Source organism: Chinchilla lanigera, unplaced genomic scaffold (assembly GCF_000276665.1).
Source record: "Chinchilla lanigera isolate Chin_1 unplaced genomic scaffold, ChiLan1.0 scaffold00068, whole genome shotgun sequence".
Lineage (NCBI taxonomy): Eukaryota > Metazoa > Chordata > Mammalia > Rodentia > Chinchillidae > Chinchilla > Chinchilla lanigera.
This window is the reverse complement of record NW_004955469.1, coordinates 7,968,578-7,995,365: the sequence shown is the minus strand read 5'-3', so window position 1 is coordinate 7,995,365 and position 26,788 is coordinate 7,968,578. Positions and strand designations below refer to the sequence as shown.

The following is a 26,788-nucleotide window of genomic DNA, read 5'->3' as shown; positions in this document are numbered from 1 at the left end:
CCATGCAGTATTTAAGTTTGTGTGTCTGGTTATTTCACTTAACATTACGGTCTCAAGATGCGTCTATTTTCGTGCAAGAATTTTTTTTCTTTTTCTTTTTCTTTTTTTTTTTTTTTTGGTACCAGGAATTGAACTCACGACCTTGTGCTTGCCAGGCAGGTGCTGTGCCACTGAGCTATATCCCCGGCCCAAGAATTTTTTTTAAATAACAGCTTTAATTTGGAAATTAATTTCTTGAGGGGATGGACTAGGTGATGTCTTTTTCTTTTTAAATTAAATTTATTGTACAATTTAGGTATGTACAATGATCACATTCATCATAAGGAATTTGTACCTCTACATGATATACCTCAGTTTGTCTATTATTTATTTTTTTGGACTAGGTGATTTCTAGAACTTTGATTCTAGCTCCTGAGAGGGAATGGAGTGAGTTCATAGGGAGGCAAGGCTGCAGGTGACGGAAAACACAGGCTTGGATTGAAGGGAGGTGGAAATAACAGCAGTGGACATGATGGTCCCCAGTCGTAGGTCTGCAGGGAGAAGAGCAGGGATCTTGGCCACCGCCCCACTCTCTCAGGAGTGAATAGAGAAGAGAAACCCTGCAGAAACAACCTCCAAACCAGGGGACACGGTCACCACAGGGAGCAAAAGTGCACTGAATTTTCACTGTCTCTTTTATGGGTTCCTCTTCTCTCTCCTGCCTCTGAGCATGAGGATTGAGTGTACTTCTGTTTTTGTGGTGCTCCGGATTGAACTCAATGCTTTACCCTACTAGACACCACCTTCCATTAAACCACAGCTTCAGCCCAGGACAGTGACAGTGAACCTTCCAGAAATCGAGTGCCAAACTGTACCCTAGAACCCACTTATTTATCACAGAGTACCAACACTACAATTAATCCTGAGTACTGAGGTTTTAGTTTAGAGAAAACAACTGTATATTAACATCTTTTGTCTTAAAAGAAAAATACAACACTCACACCATAGGTTCACCACCACTGGGATTAACTATAACTATAGGGGTTAACTATAAATGGGGTTGCAAGAGGGAGTTTCAAGCCTGAGAAAGAACAGTAATAGCAATAATAGTGAAGTTTACTGAGCACTTACTTTGTTCACCTTGTTATACAGTTTACAGATGATCTCATTTAATCCACATAAGCACCCTCCATGAAGGTATGTTACTGTTCCCATTTTATAGATGAGAAAACTGAGGCCCATTGAAGTTAAGTAACTTGACCCAGGTTATGGGGTTTGCAGATGGCAGAGCTGTTCAAATCCAAGTTGGCTTAGCACAAAGTTCCTAGGGAGGAGCTGTTCTCACATTTGAGGTGACAGAATCCAGTGGGCAGATGGGGAGGAGTCAGCAGAGTTTAAATGCAAGCACTAGACTAAAACTGGAGATCGGGGCTCACTCTTAGGTTGTTTGTTTTGGTTTTGGTTTTGTGGTGCTGTGTTTTGAGCCCAGGCCAATGTTGTACCACTGAGCTCCAGCTCCAGCTGGGACTCCTCTTTAGAAGAGGACTCAGATGAGCCCCTGGCTTTATGTTTTTGACACTATCCTTTCATGCCTTCCAGGGTGAGGTGTCCTGCCCTGGCCTCTCTGCTTCCTCTATCATATAGAGTGCTGTGTTCAGGACATTAGAGTTAAGCAGATCTGTATTTACCATTTCTGAAAGCTGATCTCCAGTGTCCTCATCTATAAAATGGGCTGACACTAATACCCATGATATAGTGCTATTTATATAATAAATTAGATTACCATTGTGAAGCACTAGGCACATTGCACAATTTCTGCTCACAGATGTTCAGTCGATAGTTATCTTCAGCTGCCTTCTAGAGGTCTCACTTGGCTATTTGTGCATAAACAGAGTGATCATATGTTAGCCTGGTATTCAGGACCCATGAATCTGGCTGCAGTGTAGCTCTTCAATCTGCCCTGCCCCATCAAGCTACTCCAGTAGAAGACCCCAGGGCTGACTGGTGTACCCCACGCTTTGCCCCCGCAGGTACCTCCCTGGGATAAGCTCAATATAAAGAACTTTTTGACAGAACTGAGTGTTTATTGTTTGTTTGGTTTTTTTTTGGTTTTTCTCCGGTACCAGGAACCGAACTCACGACCTCGCGCTTGCCAGGCAGGCGCTTTTGCCGCTGAGCTAAATCCCCAGCCCCAGAACTGAGTGTTTAAAGAAGTAATGGGTTGCCTCAACAGTGGCAGTGGTTTCACAGGAGTATTTGTATCCCTAAACTCATCAGGCTGTAGCTGAGTATGTACGGCTTCTTCTGTGTCAGTCTTCCTCTGTACAGTAGCTGGCTCCCATCCCTGGAAGAGTTCGAGAAGAAAGGAATGTCATTCTAAGGGACGAGGTGCACTGCTCTCCCTCCCCCTCTTTAATGTATGTTTATGGTCCATAATAAATGCATTCATCATGAGGAATTGGTACATACACATAGCACATCTTGATCTTTCTAGGGTGTGGATGTCCAACCTTTTGACTTGCCTGGGCCACTATGAGTGAAGGGGAATTGTCTTGGGCTACATATAATATAGTTCATGTATATAAGTAACAAGACTTCCTTTGTTTTTTAATATTTTAACTTACTAAATTATTTTATGAAATAACACAAGCCCAAATGTATGGTTGAAATGCTGTTGCATTATAGGTCATCACTGCATTTTGCTCACTAAGCTGCACAAGCACTGGTAACATGTGATACATGTGACTTTCAGTTCCACTGCATGTGGCTGGTGAAGGAGGCAGAGGTAGCACTGCCCTGCACCCTCCTCTACACAGCATTCTGCTGCATACAGTCTGTGGCAGAGCACCATATATTCAAGCCATCACCAATATCCAAAACACCACACAATAGTGGAAAAGTTTATAGTCTCATAGGGCCACGGTATTAGCTGTCCAGGACTGCGTGTGGCCTGCGGGTTGTGAGTTGAACATATCTCCTCTAAGGGACTGAATTAGATGACCTTTAAAATTCCCTTCTCAGAAATGCCATTGAAGCAGGGTGTGGTGGCACATGCCTGTAATCCCAGCTCTCAGGAGGCCAGGCCAGCCTGAACTACATAGTGAGATCCTGTCTGAAAAAACAACTAAAAAAAAACCAAAAAAACAACAAAAAAAAAAAAAAAAAAAAGCTGAACTTAAATGATCTTTAAAATTCTCTCCTCTGAAAAGGCCTTTGTTGCTTAAAGTATCATCATTTGGAGGAAAATATAAATGTTAAGTTCATTTTTCTGAAATTTAAGAAGAGGGTTTAAAATTTAATTGAGCATGAATTCAACCGATAATAAAAGATACTTTTCAGCTCTTTATCATGATCAGTTAATAAAAGAATGAGAAAAGAATTGCTGGGCGTGGTGGCACATGCCTGTAATCCCAACACTTGGGAGACTGAGGCAGGAGGATCATTGCGAGTTTGAGACCAGCCTGGACTAGAAATTGAGCTCAAGGCCAGCCTGAACTGCATAGTGAGAGCCTGTCTCTAAAAGACCAAAAAAAAAAAAGAAGTGAGAGAGAGAGTGGGAGAACGTAAGGAGTGAAAAGGAAGGGAGCAATGAAGAAGATGGAGGGAAAGAGTCATGGAGACAGGAAGAAAGGAATGTGTGTGGTGGGTGGACAGCAGCGTTCCTGGGAAGACAAAAGCTCCACTGAAAGAGAAAGTTCTAGAGAAGAGAACTGAATCTCTAGTATCATTCTGATCTTGATGTTAATCTCCACGTAGGATAGGACCAGAGGCTTCCCAATAACTCGGGCAATGTCTTCTTCCCCAAAGCTGATCTGGTTCCATCTGCATGCCCCAGGCACAGCAGGCCCCTGCAGACACTGGGAAGTGTATGGGCTGGATGTCAGGCTACTGCGTGCATCCCCACTCTGTCTTGGCTGAGCCCTCCACCATCAGACCTTTGAGAAATCTGGGGATAACACACAACCCCCACTCCAGCCTGGCTCTAGCATCTAGGTCAGTGATGGCAAACCTTTTAGAGACCAAGTGCCAAACTACAACCCAAAACCCACCTATGTATTATAAAGTGTAACACTGCAATTAAACCTGAATACTGAGGTTTTTGTTTAGAGAAAATAACTCTTTCCGTTAACATCTTGTGTCTTAAAAGAAAAACACAATAACACGAGTGCCATAGGTTTGCCCGCTCTGATCTGGGTCAAAACCCGTGGCCTCTTAGCACTGCTGGGAGCACAGTGTTCCTTCCCTCCCTGATTGATGTGGTCAGTTAGCAAATTGTCCTGTGCTTCGGCATTTTGTAACATAAAGGCTTAACCAGCCTGGCAGGCATGGTGGTACACACTGTAATCCCAGCTACTCTGGAGGCTGAGGCAAGGTCACAAGTTCAAGGTTAGCCATGGCAAATTAGTGAGCCCCTAACTCAAAATAAAATTGTAAAATGGGTGGGGACGTAGCTCAGTGATAGAGTATTTGTCTTTCATGTGTGGGCCCTGGGTTTAATACCTAGTACCGCTAAATTAAATTAAATTAAATTAAAAAGAGTCGACCCTAGGAACTATGTAAGACTAATGCACTTTCGTCTGAGGTTCTGGACTTCCAGTTCTTGTGAGGCTCAGCAGGCCCTTTGGTTCAACGTTAGGTTTCTCATGCTGAGTGTTGGCTGGAGGAATGCGTTGTCACGTTGCCCTTAGTCATTTCCAGCCCCCGGGTAGCAAAGGATTGGATGAAGTGGCCATGATAATGTTGCCATTGTGCTCTGAGGACTAGGAAAAGAGGCCTGGAATTCTGGTTGAGAGGGCACTTTTCTCCCGACTCTGCCCTGCTAGCCCGCTTGCCTGCTCAGCCTGGGACAGCTCTCCCGGAGTTGCCAAACCAGGCTGGCGCGTCTGAATGGGTAGGAACATGGTCCCTTTTCCTACAGAGCCTACGCGACAGCAGTGGGGATTAAATAAGGCAGATCTCTGCTCCCAGAGGGTACAGATCACCTGACTTATGGTGTGGTTATCTAGTTAGTTTATGTATGTATGTATGCATGTATCCATCTTTTGGTGCTGAAGATCTAGCCCAGGGCCTTGCACATGTTAAGCGTATGCTCTACCCTAGAATTTTTAATATGCTGAGAAATTCCTAGGCATTAACTCTCCTGGTCAGACCAAAGACTAACTTTCTAGTTGTCTCTCTTTCCTCCTAGATATACCTTCCTAGATATACCAGGCTCTGCACTGAGCTATTTCTATAGCAGTAGGTAATGGACTTTAAGCCCGCTCCTTTCTGCAGGTAGACTAGCAAAAAAGAACAACAGTGATAGTAATAATATAGCTACCATTTCTTCTACCAGTGCTTAATACCAAACACACTGATGTGTTCTTTATGTGCATTGTTTTATTTAACCCTCATAATAGCACCAAGAAAGGGTGCTATTTTAATTTCCATGTGACAAGTAAGGATACTGAGACACATTAGGGAATGAACAACCCATGTCACATCCCTAGAATGTGGTAGAGCCAGAATAACTAGCCTTTGTCTGCCTGGCTCCACGGTTCATGAGCTTCCCCTCAACACTGCAGTGCCAGCTCAGAAAGAGATTCATGCCAGATCCTCAGCTAATAGGCCCTAGTGCAAACTCCTGTCCCCTGAGATGCTTCACTCATCTCTGTCCTTCCATATGATGCAAGGCCCTAGGTCTGACCTCACCCCAGCACCATCCATACAATCAATCTTTTTGAGGAACCATGGCCAAGAACATTAGTCAGTAGACAGAATTAACTTTAAATCCTTTCAATTTTTGGAAGGAATAATAAATAATTAGGGATTATAATATAAAGAGAGACTTTTATTTTTTCACTTTATACCTTTTTAAACTTTATAGTAAGCACATTTTTTAATTAAACAAAAACTTGGGGCTGGGGATTTAGCTCAGCGGCACAGCACCTGCCTGGCAAGCACGAGGTTATGAGTTCGATTGCCGGCACTGGAAAAAACAAAAAACAAACAAACAAAAAAAACTCATATGCATTTTTAAAGGAAAAACTTCACTGTTGGTGTTCTATGGTTAAAAAAAGATCAATCCTCAGCACAAAAAAAGAAAAAAGAAAGAAAGAAAAAAGAAATGGGGGAAAATATAAAAGATACGTGTTAATGCCAGTTGGGAGATTTGATTATAGGTAGTAAATAATTGAGGGACTCTAGGATTGATAAATAACATTCAGTTATACCCAATTACTAGTAATCTTGTGACTTTGGACACATCACTTCTTCCAGGGCTTTTAAGAAATGATCATTGAGTCTGGGGTTGTGGCCCACACCTGAAATCCCAGAACTCTGAGAGGCTAACACAGGAGCATCACCAAGTAGGAGCCCAGACTGGGCAATTCGGCAACTTAGTGAGACTCTGTCTCAAATAAAAAGAGGGTGGGATATAGCTCATTGTGGAGCCTCTGTTCAATCTCTAGTACTACGGAAAAAAAAATTCAATAGATGATTCTTTGCATTGTCACCATTTGCTGATTCATGGTAGAAGCAATGAGTCAGAAACCCAGGATCCAAGACTCAGCCTGAACCAGGGCTGTACAGGGATGATCAAGACTTAACTGAGTGCCAGGCGTGGTGGCGCAGGCCTGTAATCCCAGCACTCAGGAGGCTGAGGCAGGAGGATCGTTTCGAGTTCAAGACCAGCCTGGGCTACAAAGTGAGCTCAAGGCCAGCCTGAAATGCATAGCAAGACCCTGTCTCAAAAAAAAAAGAAAGACAACTGAGAGCCTGGAGGCTGTGTAACCCAGGTGACTCACCTAACTCCGCTGGGCCTTGCACCTTGTGTGTCAAACAGTGAGGCTACCCTGTGTACATCCTGAGGCTTCATCTAGTTTGAACACTGTAGCATCCCTGACACTGAAAAGAAGCCCTGTAGGAAGCCACAGTGAGAGAGCAGTCGTGGAGGGTCCATCCTAGGTGCCTACAGTTCGCTCACCTAAGTGGAGGGCTGACTTTCGCCTGCTTTCCTGTAGGGGGCCAAAGCGCTTGTGGGCCTCGCCACCCTCGTCCAGGGCAAGGCTGGGACTGGAGTCCAGCTCACCTCAGTCCCTGGTGACTATTTTCTAATGGCTCTTTTTCCTGCTCTCCACTTGTTCTTTTTTCTGATGAGAGAATTCCTAGCACTTGAAACTTTAGTCATTTATGTTGTGTTTTGAGCCCTCCAAGGAGAAGATTCAGTCGCAATGTCCTGATTTACATTCCCAGGACAGAGAATCACTGGAAATAGCACTATTCATCTGAAAATAGCCCTATTCATCCCCTCCCCTTTGTCTCTTGTTTCTTCTTCCCTTACTGCTGACTCCTCAAGACCTACAATCCAGGCTCCAGGAAAGGAGAAATTGGCCTGTGAAGGTAGAAGTAGCTGTCTTTTCCAGCAGATGAAGCAGGGTCTGTTGAACAAGTTGTTTGATTTTGCTCTTTGTAGTGAGTAGTGGGCAGGTGCTAGTGAGGCACTGAGTAAGTGATTTATCACTGACATTTGGCTGTACTTGATCAGCCGCCCAGCACTTTCTTACCTGTTGCCTGACTCACCCTTCTATCCAAAGCCTGTGCAGGAGTAGGTATTCTCTCCCATTTTACAGATAGGAACAGTGAAGTCCAGAGTCGATGCCTTAGGTCGTGTAACAAAGACGGTGGCAGAGCCTGTGAGGACTGAGACGCTCTGACCCACATGCCCAGCACTCTTTATGTCATTCCGCCATGGAAGTTGCAAGATGGCCTTTCCCGTGAGCATTTCGGGTTTCGGCCTCTCTCTGGCATTCTGGTGATGCAGAACCCCCTCCCTCCACCTGGTTAAGAGCTCTAACTCACTCTCCGCAGGGAGCCTCACACTGGCATAGTCATCCGCAGCCAAGCCCTGGCTGTTGCCACTGGAGGAGAAAGCAGTGGTGCTCTGAGCCTTCCTGATGGTTCTCGAGTTGGCAAAGGTACAGATACCAAGCGCCGCTTCTCTCCAAGGTGCCTCCCTGCCTCGACCCATAAGGAAGCTGTGGAACAGCCAGAGGACACTGGGCCTGGACCCAGGAGACTGATGATCACACACTGCCTTGTCACTCACTGGCTCCGAAACATTAAGCAAATCACTTCTCCTATCTGAGCCTTAGTTTTCTTTTATGTCAAGTGGAGACAGTCATCGTTATCTCAGAAGATTCTTCTGATGGTTAAACAGGATGATTAAGATACAAAGGCCCTAGCCCAGCCACAGACATACTGCAAGTTGCATCTGAGGCTCCTGTCGCCTGCGGAGTGTCATAGATTAGCTAGCAGCGGCAGGGCAGAGCCAGTCTGGCTCCTCCGTCCTTGGCAAATTGTACTTGATGATATCTTCTCTGAAGAGTGGCTGCCCAGGCCTGGCTGTCTCCCCTCCAGCTTTCCAGATCAGTACTTAGTGAGTGCTGGGGCCTCCTGTCTCCCGACTCTGGCTTCATATGCTGTGGGCTCCTGGAATAGGGAGAGGTCAGCTGCTCTCTATAGCCAACGCAGTCCCTGTGGTGATCCTGGCTGTTAACTGTCACAGCAGCAGATCTGCCTCTGATACCTGGAATTAGAGTCTTGATCAAACTGGGGCATTACTTGAAAAGTGCAAAGTTGATGTAAGAACAATACACGCAGAGATTCCTCACTAGGAGACATCACGTTTAGAGGGCTCTATCTCTGGGCATTGGTTTCACCTGTACGGCATGGGTGTCAGGATTGATGATCCTGAGGTCCCCTTGACTTCTGTGTGATTTGCATCCCTCTCTCAAGAGTCAGATCATGGTGTCCTGGATTTCCCAGCTCTGTCTCCTCCGCCCCCACAGCCTCAGCTGGCCTTTTAGTCACACTGGATTGATTTAGAACCCCTGGGCCAAACTCAGTCCTAGCCAAAGGCCCCACCCACCTATGCCCTTTTTGCCCTGAAAGATCACAATGGAAGCATTGAGCAGAGCTGCTGAGAGCTCCAGGGAACTTTTCGTGGAGACTAGAACTCCTCCTTCTCAGGGCCTCTGCCTGAGACACCCAGCCTGCCTTGACCTAAGGGACAGCAGGCCTCCCTGTCCCTGCTCTCCACAGGTGATAGCTAAGGAGATGAGATTACCAGAAAGATGGGGAAGAGAAAGAGGAAGAACAAAAGCCTGTTTCTGGGCAGAGGGGAAGAAAGCTGTGGGTGACACAGACCAGAGTGCAAGGCTGAATGAGACCGGGGAGGTGGGGGCTGAGGCCCTGTGGCAGCTCGTGTTCCAAGGCCAGGCCCTCCCCTCCTCCCAGTTCGAGACTGGCCCTGTCTGCCAGGCTTGGCTGACCGTGTGTGTTTGGGAAGGTGGGCAAGACTTGGCCGGGAAGTAGTAAGGCAGGTCCAGTTGTCATCCAGTGCACATCTGTGCTGGGGCCTGGCAGGGCTGTCTGAAAAACAGAGGGCACTGGGCAAATGGAATTGGGTGCTGATGGGCTGTCAGTCACCTAGGAATTCTCTTCCGGGAGCCTGGGGCCCCGCCAGCAGGAGAGGACTGAAGCCGAGTTCTAGGTCTAAGGTGATCTACAGGAAGAGGCTAGCAGGAAGCAGTCCTGAAAACTGTACCATGGGAATGACGGGGGAGGAAGGCTAGGACTCAGGGCCCAAGAGTCTGGGATGATACGTGGGATCCCAGGCCTGCATCGCAGCTCAGATTCAGCCTGATAATGTCCAGGTGGGTTCGAGAACTGGGTGAAGTGCAAGCCTTCAAGTGAGCAGAGCCTGGTTCTAGGTGCAGGTAGCTACAAACAGTGGGAGCTAAGTAAAGAATCCTGTTTTGGCCAGGCATAGTGGCGCGTGCCTGTAGTCCCAGTACTTTGGGAGGCCGAGGCCAAAAGATTGCAAGTTCAAGCCCAGCCGGGGCAATTTAGTGACTTAGGGAGACTCTGTCTCAAAAAAAAGGGCTGTGATAGAGCGCATTGTGAAGGCCCCAGACTCAATCCCCAGTAGAAAGAAAGGGAGAGAAAGAAAGAGAGTAGGAAAGGAGAAAGGAAGGATCAATCCTGTTGTGAATCAGAGTCCTTCCCCTCACTGAAAAACTATCTCCCTAGAAGGACAAGTGTGTTGAGAAGAGATCCATGGCACCCCCTTGACAGTACGGACAATAAAAGATAGATGAGGAGGCTCGATGTTATACCTGTTATTATGACAACATTTTTAAATAATGAGAATACTTCATCCCAATGATGCTATAATAAAAATGGTTCCATTATTTATTGCTGGCAGTAGTTTAAGTGGTATAAACCATTAGAAAGTTAACTCGACATATGTTCCGGGGTACCCAAATTGTTTATAACCTTTGTCCACTCCTGAAATTTCCTTCTGAGTCATCTAAAAGAGTTAAAAGCCAGACATGGTGGCACGTGCCTGTACTCGGGAGGGAAGCTGAGGCAGGAAGATTGCTGCAAGTTCAAGGCCAGCCTGGGCTACAAAGTGAGTTAGGGTCAGGCTGAACTGCATAGCAAAACCTTGTCTCAAAAAGACACACAAAAAACAAAGAAGGAATAAAAGTAAAAAATTTTCCAAGGGTATTTATGATTATAAATTATAAATTATCAACTCTAAATATGATATAATCATTAATAAAAACATTCTAAAAACAAAATGCTTGAAGTACTAAAATGGAAATTGGAGAATATAGCTTTTTTTGTTGTTGTTGTTGTTGTTGATTTTGTTTTGTTCTGTCTTGTTTTGTGGTACTGGAGACTGAACCCAGGGTCTTTACAATGAGCTACATCCTCAGCCCTCAGTAAGCTGCTAAGTTGTCCAGGCTAGGCTTGAACTTGTGATTCTCCTGCTTCAGCCTCCCAGAGTGCTGGGATTACAGGTTTGTGCCATCATGCCCGGCAGTCACTTAGATTTTTAGCATGTCTATACAAGTAAAAAATGATGTGTCCACATGGAAGAATCTAGGGGAGAAAAACACAGAGAAAGTGAAAGAAGATGATTAGCTATGGTAGGAAGTGTCTGTGGTTGTTTTGATATTTGTGCAATTCTGTTCTGAAAGGAAAGACAATACATAAATGCTTAAAAATGTATCTCTAGAATCTCAATAAACTGTAAAATACTTAATGCAGTAGCAATGTCCAAGATAGTAAATTTCTTATTTTATTGCCTTCTATAAGCAGTAAACTTCCTTTCATTTTATCCTGAAAGTTGCTGCTTTCAAAATTCAAGGAATAAGCTCTTGTCTTACGCACTAGGATCGATTGGAGAAGGCTGGCTCTTTCCTTCTCTCCACATTTGGGACGGTGTTGTTTCCAGCCTATTGTCCTAACCTTTCTTTGTCTATGCAGACTGTGAAGAGCCCTATTTTTCAAAGGATCTTTTAATAGCCTGGGAGGGTCTTAGGTGCCCTACCGGATCTTCTTTCTCCTTTGCCGCTCAGGAGACGCAGTAAGAGAGCTGTACACAGTACTCCAGGTTCAGCTGCATCACGTCTCTGTGCAAGGGTACAAGGTTTTTGTTTTGTGTCCAAAAAGCCTTTAGAATGGAGGCCAGATGCTATTGGGTTTTTTAGCTGCAGCAGCACATAAAGCCAGTGTCTGGTGGATCAATAGTCATACACCCCCTCCCGCGTCCCCCTTTTTCTCTGGCTCATAACAGATTGCTCTCAACGTGTAAAGTTAGGATGACTTTTAAAAATCATCAATTTTTACTTTTTATGTAATTTTTACTTTTTTTCTCAATTTTTACTTTTTATGAGTACATACTGCAATACAAAATGATTACGTTTCTTGTGGAGAGTTGGTTCATGCACAGGACACATCTTAATTCTTTTTTCGTCACCTCTTCCGTTCCCTTCCCCTCCCTCCATGTCTTGATTCCCTTCCCATTTGCAAAAGATCTGCCTCCCTATCTCCTATTATCTATCTTTTACTTTGCTCTTTAATTTATTTATATTTTGGGTTTCTCATATAAGTGAAACCATGCAATACTTAAGCTGGTGTGTCTGGTTTATTTCTCTTAACATTGTGATCTCAAGGTGCACCCATTTGCCTCCAGATGCCTTAAGTTTATTCTCCTTTATGGCAGAATAGTGCTCCATTGTTTATAAATGGCATATTTTCTTTATTCATTCATCTGATGATGGACTTCTAGGCCACTTCCAAGATTTTGCTATTCTGAATTATGATGTCTTTAACTCTTTAGGGAAGAGACTTAGAAGGGGGATGGCTGAGTCAAAAGGAATTTCTAGTTTTAATTTTTTGAGAAACCTTCATACCTGATTTCCGTAGTGGTTATACTAGTTTACATTCCCACCAACAATGTAGAAAGGTTTTTTTCCCTGCAGCCTTGCCAGCATTTGCTACTGGTTGATTTTTTGATGATAGCCATTCTTTCTGGAGTAAGATGGAATCTCAGTGTTATTTTAATTTGCATTTCTCCAGTGGCCAAGCATATTGAACATTTTTTTCCTGTGTTGGCCATTTGTACTTCCTCTGAGAAATGTCTGTTTGTTTCGATTACCCATTTTTTGACTGAGTCTTTTGTTTTGGGAGGGTCTAATTTTTTTTAAGTTCTTTACATATTTTGAATATTAGTCCTCTGAGTTGTAGCTGACAAAAACGTTTCCCATTCTGTAGGTTGTCTTTTCACTCCGTTGATTGTTTCCATTGCTAGGCAGAGGATCCCATTTGGTGTTATTTCTTGTGCAATTGAGGTTCTGTTCAGAAAGTTCTTGCCTATACCTGTGTCTTCAAGAGTTTATTTTATCTACCAGCATTAAGTGTTTCTGTTTAGATCTTGGATCCATTTTAACTTTAGTGCATGGTGAAAGATATGAGTGTAGATTCAATCTTCTGCCTGTGAGTAGCCAGTTTTCCCAGCACCATATGCTAAGGAGGCAATCTGTATGGACTGAAAATGTTCCTAGGTGATTCTAATATGCAGCAGAATGTCAGACCTGATGTGTTTATTAGGTGACCAAAGGAAAAGAAAAATTGCTAGCATCACATAAAATGCTGAGGAAAATGCAAGGACTTGGGGCTGAAGTGCAGGATTATGTCCCAGGTTTGGAGGCCAGGTCACATACCAGACCCCTGAAAACACTGTTACCCGCTAGTTAGAGCCATCAGTTCCCATCTTCTCAGCAGAAGGCGGCTTCCTCCTCAGCGTCCCTCCTTCCCTCTTGTGACAGGGATGGGGGTTACCCCATCAAAGGAGGAGAAGCTCAAGTAAAGGCCTGGGCTTGTTCTAGTCAAAAGAACCCAAAGAGAAGACCCGGAATCCCTCAGAGACTGCCCAAGATTCCCTTCAGTTCATCACACATTTACTGAGCCAGCGCCATGGGCCCCAGGGACCCTGAGGCACAAGTGAGACATGATCCCTGCCTTGGAGGACACACAGGAAAGACAGGGTGTAGACAAACAATGATTCTGCTGTGGGAAAACAGTAGGAATATGTCCTAATTCTTGAGACCAGAAAGAGCAGCTTTGAGGGGAAGCAGGGAAAATTTCCCAAGGTGCTCCAGGTGTGCTTGCAGGATAAGTCGCCATTTTCCGGGTGGATGTGGAGCCGGAGGAAGGGCCTTGTGAGGAGCCACGACGCATGGAGGGAGCTGGAGTACAGAGCACATGTGGGGAATGAGCAGTCAGGAGACGGACGGCCTGGAGGAGCAGGGGTGGGGTGGGGGGGGGGCGGCCCTGCAACCTGGAGCTACTGCAGACCTGGGGTTTCTTCCTGCAAGATGGAGCACTTGCCTAGCATGTGTGAGGCCTGGGTTCAAACCTCAGTAGCCCCCATAAAAAATGAGTTAAACATGTGACCTGGTGATGAGGTGGAGGGAGAGGTCATAGCTAGGGCTGCAGGGGGTGGCAATGTGCCAGTGAGGACCACCAGTCACTCTAGAGACCCCCTCCTCTCTCCAGGGCCTCTGAGGCTACCAAGGCTTACATGGGTTCCTACCTCTCTGTCCCGACTTCGCTGGGCACCCTGGCAGTGCCTAACCCCTCTCCTGCTCTGTTCCCAGTGTGGGGGTCTCCCAAGAGGCCACCTGCTCCCCTTCCCCGCTCCATCAACACCTTCTGCTTTGGGAGACCTTGGCAGGTCAGCTGGTCCCACTGGGAAGAATTCCAGTGGGGAGATAGCCAGCTGCTTCCTGTGGCTCAAGGTGATGTTGGCCTTCCAGGAAGAAGGGCTGTGATGAAAGCAGAGGACCGCTGGCTTCTGTCGGGGGCCAACCCATTTACTGGCAACAGGGACAATCCATTTTATGAAGTCATAATTGACACAAATCCAAGTCGAGTGTTGGGGTTGCACACCTGTAGTCCCGGGACGCGGGGAGGCTCAGGCGGGAGAATTCTAAGTAAGAGCCCAGCCTGGGCTACTTAGCCACTCACTGAGTCCCTGTCTCAGGAAAAAATAAAAATAAAAAGACTATACAGGTGGCTGGGGATTTAGCTCAGCGGTATAACACCTGCCTGACAAGCGCAAGGTCATGAGTTCGATTCCCGGTACTAGAAAACAAAACAAAATAAAACAAGAAAACAAAACAAAAAAAGACTACAGAGATGTAGTCAGTGTAATGGTTGTGGGTTCAATCCCCAGTACTAAAAAGAAAAAAAAATTACAGAAATCTATTATTGCAACTTCCAACTCCAGAAGCGTCTACTAATGTCTGCTGAAGGCTCGCTGGGGCTTTCACAGAGCAGATGCCTCTGAGAAGGAGTGCAGGGCCAGGGCACAAGTCTGCGTGGGCTAGTTGTTTTCAATGTCTTCGTTTGTTAAATAAGGAGAGAAATCGGCCTCTCTCTCAGGGCAGGATGGAGGCCATGGCTGTTCAGGGCTTAGTTCAGCACCTAACAGCGCTCTGGGAAATGTTTTCCAGTCGTGCTGGAAGGGAGGCTGCAGTGTTCTCACACTCCTGTTCTCACCCGTGGCCTCCTGTCCGGGGAAGCCCAGCCTTTCAGGTGGCCTCCAAAATCCTGGCTGCCTCTGGGCCTCCTTTCCCCACCTCCTACTACACAATGGCTCCTTTTGGCTTTTCTTTTGCCTTCCACATGGACCAAAAATCAACCCCTTTCCTACTGCCCAAATAGAGAACTGTCTTCTGAGCCAGGAGCTGCTGAGTACAAAGGCCGGGCTGCAGGGTTGCTGACTGTCTTTGATCTCCCCTCCTGAACCCCTGGGGGCCTGGTTCCCAGGGTTAGATGGCCGCCCACCTCAGGCAAGCCTGGGGAGCCAGCCTTTCCTCTGTATCCAAAGCAAACAGATCAGGTGCCCTGTATTCCCAGAGGGGTGCCCTCTCCTGGCTCCGGAAGGAGCCTCTCACAATGGGAGCCTTGTGGTACCTGCGTTCAAGAGGCTAGCCGGGAAAACTCCGCTCTCCTGGAGGGCCACCCCTCGAGGCCCTATCTGGGACACATCTTCTGTCCGCTCCTAGAAGGAGCCCAGAGCAGGGGCACAGCATCTCTCAAACTAGGGGTGCTGCGGCCCTTGGCAAACCCTCCGACCCCCTGTGTGTCCCCAGGCCATGGAGAGCAAGCTGCTCATCGGGGGCAGGAACATCATGGATCACACCAACGAGCAGCAGAAGATGCTGGAACTGAAGAGGCAGGAGATTGCCGAGCAGGTGGGGCTGCCCGGCTTCGGGACCTGTTGGGCCACAGGCCTGGAGGCCCGTCTCGGGGAGGGCGTTCGTGCATCGTGGGCTTGGGGTCCTGGGGACCAGTGCTGAGCAGCACTCTGGGCACCTTCCGAGTACCAGCCCAGGTACCAGCTCCTTCCGCTGGCAGGAGCACAGCTCCTGTGGGCGGGAGGAGATGGTAAAGCACCCACAAGGGGGCACTACCTCCTGGGCCTTCCACAGGACGTGAGTTCGCTGCCAACTGTACAACTATTTCCTGAATCACCAAGACACAATTTGTTGATTCCCGGTCCACTGTACCGCTCGCGGGGAAGCGGGGCAGCATAGGAGGTGGTGTGGTGGGCATCCGTGTGTGTAGACGACTCCCCTGGAGTCTGCCAGCCCCAAGCCTGGGCTCTCTTCCTCTGGGCACAGTGCCTGGCAAAGACCTGGCCATGAGAACTGCGCAGAGGGTCCTGCATCCACCGCTCCTCTGGGGATCCATCCTCCTGGCACCCAGGGCCACGGCAAAGCCAGGTGCCATGACAGGCAGAGCGAGGCGGTCCGAAGGTGTCCTTGGCCTACTCCTGGCAGTGCCGTCTCACCAGGCCCCCTTGCCCTGCTTTGGCCTAGAAACGCCGTGAGCGGGAAATGCAGCAGGAGATGATTCTCCGTGATGAGGAGACCGTGGAGCTCCGGGGCACCTACACGTCCCTGCAGCAGGAGGTGGAGGTCAAAACCAAGAAGCTCAAGAAGGTGAGAGCTGCAGCAGCGGGCCCCCCAGGAGTCTGAGCTTCAGGAACCTTCCCTACTGAGCAGGGACGGCTGATACAACCCAGATACAACCCCTGAGCTGTACCCCCAGGGCTGATAGAGGGAGGAGTGGAGAAGGCGGGAGGGTGGTGCCGGGCAGAACTGAGCCTTTTCTCTTGGGCCACAGGGGCTCACAGGCAGTAAGCTGCACCTCCGTTCTTGAGAGTTGCCGCCGGCATGGTCCTGAATAACTCCTCCCCTGCTTATAAAGTCACCAATGAGGCACAATCTTTTTTTTTTTGGTACCAGGAACTGAACTCAGGACCTTGTGCTTGGCAGGCAGGCACTGTGCCGCTGAGCTATATCCCCTTCCCTGAGGCACAGTCTTGATAGCTGGACCCAGAGAAGGCCCAGGGGATGGCAGGGAAGAGAGAGAAAAAGACTCAAGCCTGGGGAAGTCCAGGAAAGGAAAACAAGGCCCTCCATACTGTGTCAAGGGACACGACTCTTTGGTCACCAGCACCCTGCAGACCATGGCAGGGGAAAGACGTGTCCAGCTGTGATGGGGGGGGGAGCCTGGAACCCCCAGGGTCACTGATGTGGCTGCCCTAGGACTGGCCAGGCTGAGGCCCAGCTACCGTGGCAGTCACTGTGGATGCTGCTCAGTGGGTTAGGGGTGGGCCGGGCAGGCCAGTACCGACCTCCACACCCCTGCTTTGGGAACCCTGGAGAAGCAGGAGTGGAGTCAGTCACCTTCCCACTCAGTGGTCCTCCAACCCCAGCCTGGGTCTTCAAGTGAGATACTCCAGTCCTAGCTCTGGCTCTTCTGTGGACTAGGGGTGTGACCTGACAAGCTGGTCTATGCCTCAGCTTTCTCATCTATAAAAAGAGGGTGTTGCCAGGTATGGCAGTGCACCCCCGTAATCCCAGCACTCTGGAGGCTGAGGCAGGAGGATTACTGCGAGTTCAAGGCCAGCCTAGGGTACATAGTGAACTCAAGGCCAACCTGAACTACATAGTGAGACCCTGTTTTAAATAAATAAATACACACACACACACACACACACACACACACACACACACACACATACACAAACAGGGTGTTGGAGAAAGGGTCCCTTGTAGTTACATCTGCCAATGCTAATAGCTGCTGAAGGAGAGCAGGCCTCAGTGCAGGGGGACAGAGCAGCCCTTTACATAGCTCTCTGATTCGTTGGTGGGGGGCAGCCCTGGAGAGTTCTGGCTGGGATGCCCGGGCCCGTCCTGGGTTGAGCCTGTGGGCCTGCAGCCCCCAGGGCCCAGGCCGGGCGGGTGACTGGGGCCCCGATGCCACACTGGGCAGCCCCTGAGCTGCGCCTGTCCCCACCCAGCTCTATGCCAAGCTGCAGGCGGTGAAGGCGGAGATCCAGGACCAACATGATGAGTACATCCGCGTGCGGCAGGACCTGGAGGAAGCCCAGAACGAGCAGACCCGCGAACTCAAGCTCAAGTAGGGCCAGCTCCTCTTCAGGCCCAGGTCCCCACAGACTCAGGGCCTCCCGAGTGACTCTTCTCCCTCCTGAAGGCCTGTCCTTACCGTGTGCCCACCCAGGACCCATGTGCCTTGGGTTCAAATGACTCTGAGGAGGAGGGACCGGCCCAGCCTGGAGTTGCTGCTTCCTTGGCCTGAATTTGATGCCCCCCAAGTGCATGCTGGGTGTCAGAAGTACCCCAAAGGCAGGGGTTTTCAAGCTCCAGTTTTTCTGTAGGGTTCCCTTCCCCCAACTTTGGGAGCTGCCTGTAATCCTTCAGCCTTTCCCCGAACCACAGGGCTTCTCCCTCCCTCCTCCCAGGTACCTAATCATCGAGAACTTCATCCCCCCTGAGGAGAAGAACAAGATCATGAACCGGCTCTTCCTGGACTGTGAGGAGGAGCAGTGGCGGTTCCAGCCACTGGTACCCGCGGGAATGTGAGTCTCTGCCGTGACCTGGGCCGGGGGACTTGGAAGCCACTCTGGAGTCGGGGAGGGCGGCCCTCTGAGGCGATGCCCGCAGCGAGGCAGATGTTTTGGGATCAGGAAGGGGTGGGGTAGGGAGGATGGATTTCGCAGGACCTAATTTGAAGGGGTCTCATGAAGGAAGGGTGTTCTGAAGCAAAAAACAGTGTCTACTGGCCTGAGACGCCAGAGCGACCCATAAGAGGTGGGGGGGTGGGGGACGCAGCTGCTTGACAAGCCCCGTGAGCCCGACATCTGGCCACTTCTGCTGAATTCGCATTTGTTGAGTGCCAGAAATAGCAACTACAGTTCCTATTTGCCAAGCGCGGCTTTGTGTCAGGCACCGTGTGAGGCTGCAGACAGAAGACAAATCAGACACAGTCAGAGCTCACAGTCCAGGGGGAAATAGAAAAATATGATAGAGGCATGGTCTGGTATTACAGACTCAGCCGGGTGATTCAGCGTTTCCACCTATTCCACCTCCTAGCCGTTGGGTGCCGCTGCGTCCATTGGCTGGGTTGCAGCGCCCTCTGCTGGTGACCGTGAAGAACAAGGCTGAGTGCTGGAGCAGGGTAGAGTGACTGCCTCAATGGATAGACAGCAGTGAAGGGACAGCAGCGTCCTGGGTATTCTTTGCTCTGTCCTAGGAGGAGTACTGTCGAGGTAGGACCAGAGTCTCCCCAGAGCTGGGGTGGGAAGCTGACAAGAGGTCTGTACCTTCTCACTGGGGCATCAGATGCCTGTTCTTCGATTTCTAAAAGGCTGATCCTTTCACCTGCAATTTAAGTTCACAACTTGAGGACTTGTCATTAATGTCACTTGGGGTTTACAGTCCAGCTTTTTTCTTTTTGTGGTACTGGGGATTGAATCTGGGGCCTCTGCACTGAGCTACATCTCCAGTCTTCAGTTTTTCTTTTGATATAGGGTCTTGCGATAGGCTGGGCTCGAACTTGCATTCCTTCTTCCTCAGCCTCCCAGAGTGCAGAGATGACATGGGTGTGTGTGTGTGTGTGTGTGTGTGTGTGTGTGTGTCTGGGGGAGTCTGTGTTGGGAGACAGGCCCTGGGTATGCAGCCCAGGCTGGCCTTGAACTCACTTTGCGGTCTAGACTGGACTCGCAATTTCAGGCGTGCACCACCGCACCCGGCAGAATGTCTGTGCGTTGAATGTAGACTCCTCATCAGCATGCTGACTACAGCGAGATTAAGAGAGCCTTGAGAACCTTTTATTTTGAAATATAAGAGCTACAGAAATAGTGCAAAGAATTCTCACATATACCATACCAAATGTTTTTGTTTGGTTTTGGTTTTTGAGACAGGGCACTGTGTAGCACAGGCTGGCCTCAAACTCACAGCAGCCCTCCTGCCTCAGCCTCCCTAGTACTGGGATTACAAGCACGCATCACCACACCTGACCTAAAAGAATAAAATTCCTGAGCCGGGCATGGTGGTACACACCTGTAATGCCAACACTCTGAGAGGCTGAGGCAGGAGATTCACAAGTTTGAGCGCAGCCTGAGCAACCTAGCAATTTAGCAAGTCCCTGTCTTAAAATATAAAAAAATTTTAAAAGAACTAGAGATATAACTCAGTGTGAAGGCCTTTGATTCAATGCTCAATACCACAAAAACAAAAACAAACACTAGAAAAAAAACTTCAATATTGTAAAATGGGAAGAAACTTCAAAAGGAAAGAGAAAGTAGGATGGAGGAATGGAAAAAAGAAAGAAGAGAAAAGCAAAAAAAATACATACACACATATGTGTATGTTTGTATGTATACATATAAGATACTTATACTATTAATTTCTCTTAGTTCATTGAAAAGAAAGGTTTGTGTTAATATTGTTTGGACAGTTAAATGCTGATATCTTAGTATTTTGAGTAACTAATTTAAAGATAACAATAGGAGATGTATTGTTACCTTCATATTATCTTGCTTTGAAATTTTGTTTTATTTTTTTCTCTTTCAAATTAAAAAAAAAAAAAAAAGGCTGGGGATTTAGCTCAGCAGCACAGCACCTGCCTGGCAAGTGCAAGTTCGTGAGTTCAATTTCTGGTACTGGAAGAAAAAAAAAATTTTAAAAAAAAGGCATTGTGGTGCATGCCTATAATCCCAGCACTTGGGAGGCTGAGGCAGGAGGATCATTGTGAGTTCAAGGCCACCCTGAACTACGTAGTGAGATCCTGTCTCAAAAAAGACAAATAAACATGTTAACTAAATTAAATTAAAAAAAAAAAAAAAACTCCAAGCCAGGGATGATGGTGAACACCTGTAATCCCCAATGCTGTGAAGGCTAACACAGAAGGATTACAAGTTTGAGGCCAGTCTGAACAGTTTAGCAAGACTGTGTCCCCAAATAAAAAGGGCTGAGAATATATCTCGGTGGTGTAGCACTTGCCTAGCATGTGCAAAGCCCTTGGTTCCATCCCCAGCACTGCAAAAAAGAGGAGGAGGAGGGGGAGGTTTTTGTCCATTGAGGGAAATCTGCTAACATTGGATATGAACTTTCCATTCTTTTCTATGCATAGACACATTTTTCTCTCGTTTCCAAAAATAAGATGGTTTGCATATGGTGAAAAGCCATTCACAGATTTTAAAAATTAAAATAGTTCTCTTAAACCAGCACATTTTAATTTTTAGAGTAAATACCATTAATGACTTTTCTGGGGCTTTTTGGCTGAGACACGGTCTCACTGTGTAGCCCAGGCTGGCCTCAACTCGCAGTGATCCTCCTGCCTCCGCTCCCAAGTGCTGAGACCATACGCGTGCGCCACCAGTCCTAGCTCCCATCATCTTTCTGGAGCTTGGAGTTTTCTGAAGAAAGAACAGCGTTTTCTTTGCTGTTGGAAAACCTCATGTTGGCCATTCCTCAGAATGCCTTAGTTTCCCTTGATAATGTTTTCTTTTCCAGGGTTCTTTGGGAAGAATCAGTCTCAGCACACACATCCTTCACCTCAAATCATTCACACATTTGTGCTGACAACTCTTCTAGATGAACCCCAACTGGACTGTACTCCTCAAAAATTGTATACAGAGATTTCAAAGATAGAACAGATACATTTCGAGATTGTTTTGGAATATGGTTAAGTATATTCATAACATAACCATGCTGTCTTATACAGAATATATATGCACCTTCTTGGAATATAGAGTATATATCTTATATAGCATATATTCAAAATCTGTCTGAGTATAGATAGGACAATTTTGACAGACTAATATTCTTTACTGTGTGTACCTACAAAATATATTATCGATTGCACTACAAAAGAATTCCAAGAAGTAATTTACTTCAAAAACAGTTGCCAAATACCAGGTAAGCTGGCCTGCAGTGGTGTATGCCTATATTCCCAGAACTGAGGAAGGCTGAGGCAGGAGGATCTCAAGTTCAAGCTGCCCTAGGCAATTTAGCAAGACCCTGTCTCAAAATAAAAAATAAAAAGGGCTGTGGATGTAACTCAGCAGTATAGCACCCCCGGAATCAATCCCAGTACCGCACACACACAAAAAAATCATGGGTATTTTTTCCCTTCTTTTTTTGAGACAAGGTCTTGCTATACAATTCAGGCTGGTGTTGAACTCACTATGTAGCCCAGGCTGGCCTCAAACTTGCTGCCATCTTCCTGCCTTGGCCTCCCAAATGTCAGGATCACAGGCATGTGCCACCGTACCTGACTCTTTTTTTTTCAAAGTCACTTCCTAGTTTGCTATTTCTGGTGATTATAATCTGCAATATTTAATATTTATTTCAAAGTTTTAAAAAAAAACAAGCAGCTGGCTGTGGGGGCACATATGTGCAATCCCATCCCTCAGGAGACTGAGGCAGAACAGTTCCAAGCAAGTTCAAGTCGAGTCTGGACTGCATAGTGAGACCTTGTCTCAAAAAAAACAAAAAAATGAAAAAAAAATTAAATGTAAGTAAAAATGGAGCCAGGAGTATGTATAAGTTTTTTCAATTACTTTTTTTCTTTAAAGCAGTGGGGGTTGGTATAAAGTAGAGTCGATCCTAATGGAAATCCCACTTGTACCCTTGACTATGCAGAGCCAGCCGCGGAGGTGTGGCCGCTGGGGTGGGAGCTGCTGGCCGGGGTCTCGGGTTCCCCGTTCCGGGCTGCAGGTAGCCGGGCTGTGCTTGGAAGAGGGTTCCCTCAGGTGCAGGAGCCTCGCGTTCTGGGCTGTAATATAGCCCCTCCCCCTTCCCCACTGGCCTCCACCATTTGCAACATAACCAAATCAGGGCTGAAAAACAAACAGAAGAGCTCTTTCCGGAGCATATTTAACTAATCAGGGCCTTGCTCCCTGTGCTCAGTTCGGTGTGGGAGACTTGGCTTCTCTGTGGCCTGTGGTACCCTGGGGAAGCCCACACTAAAGGCGACTGGAAGTCGGGAAGGCATTGTTTAACATTAATTACCTAAGGCTACGCTGTCCCTTAGAGAGCTTTGGCTACAAACACATTTTGCAAGCAGCTACCCCGCCCACCTACCCTCCCCCGGGAGGATCATCAGCCACTCAGGTCCACGCTCATCCACTTATTTAAGAAGTCTCTCCCTTTCGCCTCTCCCCCCACTGTCCGCAGCCACCGTGGAGAATAAGGTAATCTCAGATAGGCTGGCTTTCACAATCACAAACAATTTTGTATTAAAGTTGCCTTGGAGAAAAACTGCCTTGCAACAAGTACGATCTTTTATTTTTTAGTTTCTCATGATAGGTTTTACCACCAGATGCAATACTTGAGCCCAGCCTGGACAACTTAGCAATTTAAAAAGAACTGTTCTTAAAATTAAAAAAATAAATAAGAAGGGCTGGGGGCCGGGTGTGGTGGCGCACGCCTGTAATCCCAGCACTGGGGAGGCTGAGGCAGGAGGATTATCATGAGTTCGAGACCAGCCTGAGCTACAAAGTGAACTCAAGGCCAGCCTGAACTGCATAGCGAGACCCTGCCTCAAAAAGACCCAAAAAAAAGAAGGGCTGAGGATGTAGTTCCGTGGTAGAGCACCCCCGGGTTCAATCTCAGCACCACAAAAATTAATTCATCCATTAAAATAAAAATTTGCACTCTTACTGCCTCGCTAGTATTATAATGATGGGACTCCAGAGAAGTCGGGCGGCCTCTGTCCCTTAAAAGTGCCATAGAAGGGCAGTGCAGTTTGTTCTTGTTTTAAAAATTCGGACTGCCTCCTAGTTTAAATTTTGGCTTGTTTTAATTTGGTTTTTGAGACAGGGTCTTGCTATGTAGCTGAGGCTGGCCTCGAACCCGGGTTGATCCTCCTGCCTCAGCCTCCCCAGTGCTGGGATCACAGGCCTGCACCACCACACCTGGCTGCATACTGGTTTAAAACATTCTTTGCTCTCGGTAGAAGGGAAAAATGTTAAACTGGTTTTGGACACATTGGCAATGTTGGCCTCAGTAAAAACATTCTTAGCTCTGTGTGGAGTTCCAAGACTTCTCACAGGCTGAACCTGGGAGAAGGCACCGAGGGTTGGGTTAGGCTTAGGTGAGGCTTACCACGTTGGGGTAAACGGTTCGGTGAGGGCTAGGGCGCGGCTGCTCGCAGGACCGCACTGAGGTGAGCTGCAGGGCGGCGTGGGCAGGCGCAGGGAGGGCTGGCTGGCTGCGCTGCGCGCCTGTGCAGGAGAGGGCAGCGAGAGCCGGAGCCGGCCCTGGGAATGGTGCTGACCCTGAGATGGAGCCGAGATGGGTTTTCAGTATGGCCGGAAGACACTGTGATAGCAGCCGGTTCAGGGGAGGTCCTCGGGGACATGGGTCCCCTGAGCCCCGCCGCGTCCCGGGCCTCCGAGGAGGGTGGGTTGATGCAGAACCGGCCTCCTGCGCGGGATCCATCCGGAAAGGAGGCCCGGGGCGCAGAGGAGTGGATGGAAGATCAGCGGCCCGGTTACAGACTCCCGGCCCCAGCGCCCTTGCCGCCCTCCGAGCCACACCGTCCGCTGTGTGCACACTCACGCCCTTCCCGAGGGGAGGTGCAGAGCGTTTTCTAAGCTATGGATTGCAAACCCGCCGCGTGGGTCACCCCACTTTCTCGCGCCGCCTCCTCTCAGCGCCTGCCTAGCCACCCACACCCTCAGCTCCCAGCAGCACCACGAAACGGGGCATCTAGAGTCGTCTTATCGGAACGGCGTGGTGGAGCACGCCTGTAATCCCAGCACTCAGGAGGCTGAGGCAGGAAGATCGTTGAGAGTTCGAGGCCAGTCTGGGCTACAAAGTGAGCTCAAGGCCAACCTGAACTGCATAGCGAGACCCTGTCTCAAAAAGACAAAAAAAAAAGAGTCGTCTTATCGCCCTGATTTTCATCCCGGAAGAAGGTCATTGGGGACCCTGAAATTGGGTCCGGCCCTCCTCCATGCTTGAAGCAGAGCCGTGAGAAGGTGACTTCTCGCTTTCCCTGCAGAGCCAGGCACTGTTCCGAGGGCTCCTGCTCCGCCTCTGCTCTTCCTCTGTTCTCCCCTTCTGTCTTTCAGTTCGTCGTTGCTCGTTTCATTCCGTCTGTGCCCCTCCTTGAAGTCGGCAGGTGGGACCCAGAATAATGGTCGCAGCTGCCGTGTGTTGAGCCCTCTCCATGTCCCGTTAAATGCTTGCCTTGCTTAATATCAGCAGTTCTGAATGACAGGGTGACATGTCAGGGTTCCAAAGACAGGAAACACTTTAGAAGGTGACAACTTTTTAGGCAGAGCCAGCAGGCAAACCCAGGCCTGTCTCAGTCCAAACCATGTGCTTTTTTATTTTGTAAAATGGAAATAGCTTTGTTTTTTTTTTCTTCCTTCCTTGTTTGTTTGTTTGTTTACATTACACTCATCAAATTGCCGAAAGTAGACATATTCCGACTTGGCTAGAATGTAGGGCATTAGAAACTTTCAGAGATGGAGCCACTTGAAAAGCAGTTTGTCAGTATCCAGTACAGTTGCCAACGCGCCTGCCCGACAGTGTAACAACTGCATTGCTGGACAGACGCCCCCACTGCGAGAATATCGGATGTGTACACGGAGGTACTTGTACAGGAATGTTCTGGCACCACTGTCTGTTTGTGGTGAGGCCGACTAAAACCAGGGAGCACTGAGCTACATCCCAGCACCTTTTTAAAACTTTCTCTTAAATCAGGGTCTTGCTAGGTTGCCCAGGCTGGCCTCAAACTTGTGATCCTCTTGCCTCAGCCTCCCAAGTAACTAGTGCTATAGGCCTGAGCCACCATGCCTGCCACAACACTATATTTTTTTCTTCTTTTTTTTTTTTTTTTTTTTTTTCCCGGTACCGGGGATCAAACTCGCGACCTTGTATTTGCCAGGCAGGCGCTGTGCTGTTGAGCTAAATCCCCAGCCCCCCACAACACTATATTTAATAGCAAATAGACCAACAAAAATCAACCTAGGTGCCCATCAGTAAGAGTGGGTGCACACCCACACACACATTGAAATGCCACGTTGAAACTTTAATATTGGGGCTGGGGATTTAGCTCAGCGGCACAGCACCTGCCTGGCAAGCGCAAGGTCATGCATTCGATTCCTGGTACCAGGGGGAAAAAAAAACAAAAAAAAAAGAAATTTTAATATTCAGTATTGTGATGTAGTAAAGATAATAACCTACAGCTGCATAGGTAAATCTGAAATAAATCTTGAGCTAAAAAAAGAAAACTATAGTTCATACACTAGACAATTCAAGATTTAGAAATAGGCATGCAAATCGCATATATTATTTATGAATACCCACATAAAAACAAATGTACGAAAATGCACGGGAAAAAAAAAGAAAGAAAGTTCACAGGGCCATACCTCAGCGACACAAGCACTTGCCTGGCAAGTGTAAGGTCCTGAGTTCAATTCCCAGTATCAGGAAAAAAAAAGAAAGTGCATGTTATTGATAAGCACCAGACTCAAGAGAATGATTACCTTTGGGGAAGCAGAGGAAGTGGGAGGCTTAAAGGCTATTTATATTTTACTTCTTCAAAAAGATTTGACAGAGGCTCATGCTGTAACCCCATCACTTGGGAGACTGAGACAAGAGGATCCAAATTCAAGACCAGCCTGGGCAGCTTAGTGAGAACCTATCTCAAACTAAAAATAAAATAAAATAAATTTTAAAACCAAAAGATGTTGGGGAAGTAGCCCGGTGGTAGAGTGATCCTGGGTTCAATCCCCAGTACTGAAGAAAAAAAGATGTAAGTACAACCAAGTCTTAAGATTGGACAAAGCTGGATGATAGGCATACAGATATATATTGCTTCCTATGCTTCTCTTAAGTATTCGAAATGATTTATTAGGTATAAAGTTATATGTATTTATCATAACAATTTTCACATATTGCAAAGGCATAAAGAAGGGGTTGGGTAGCTGAACAGTAGGGCACTAGTCTGGCGTGAGCAAGGCCCTGAGTTCAATCCTCAGCACTGCAAAAAAAAAAAAGAGAGAGCAACATAAAGAAAATAAAGCTAGGCATGGTAGCCCATGCCTGTAATCCCAACGCTGGGGAGGCTGAGGCAGGAG

The 26,788-nt window shown here is 47.6% G+C and overlaps 1 protein-coding gene and 1 long non-coding RNA gene across 4 annotated transcripts in view; one reads left to right on the top strand and one right to left on the bottom strand.

The window, feature by feature from the left end:
• Positions 1 to 26,788, top strand: part of Kif3c (kinesin family member 3C) — a 40,938-nt gene that overhangs the window by 5,796 nt on the left and 8,354 nt on the right. The window contains exons 2-5 of the mRNA XM_005400416.2: positions 15,471 to 15,572; positions 16,200 to 16,322; positions 17,690 to 17,808; positions 18,152 to 18,268. Of these exons, the coding sequence (XP_005400473.1) occupies positions 15,471 to 15,572; positions 16,200 to 16,322; positions 17,690 to 17,808; positions 18,152 to 18,268 (461 nt within the window). The remainder of the gene's footprint in view (positions 1 to 15,470; positions 15,573 to 16,199; positions 16,323 to 17,689; positions 17,809 to 18,151; positions 18,269 to 26,788) is intronic.
• On the bottom strand, positions 2,115 to 14,337 carry LOC106150264. 3 transcript variants are annotated; one of them, XR_001236993.1, is made up of 3 exons: positions 13,907 to 14,337; positions 7,524 to 8,545; positions 2,115 to 2,323 (listed from the first exon to the last, which is right to left on the bottom strand). It is a non-coding gene; the product is annotated as an uncharacterized LOC106150264 (long non-coding RNA). The 3 variants fall into 3 exon arrangements; XR_001236995.1 differs by having other exon boundaries at positions 7,540 to 8,545; XR_001236994.1 differs by lacking the exons at positions 2,115 to 2,323; positions 7,524 to 8,545 and adding an exon at positions 13,255 to 13,559.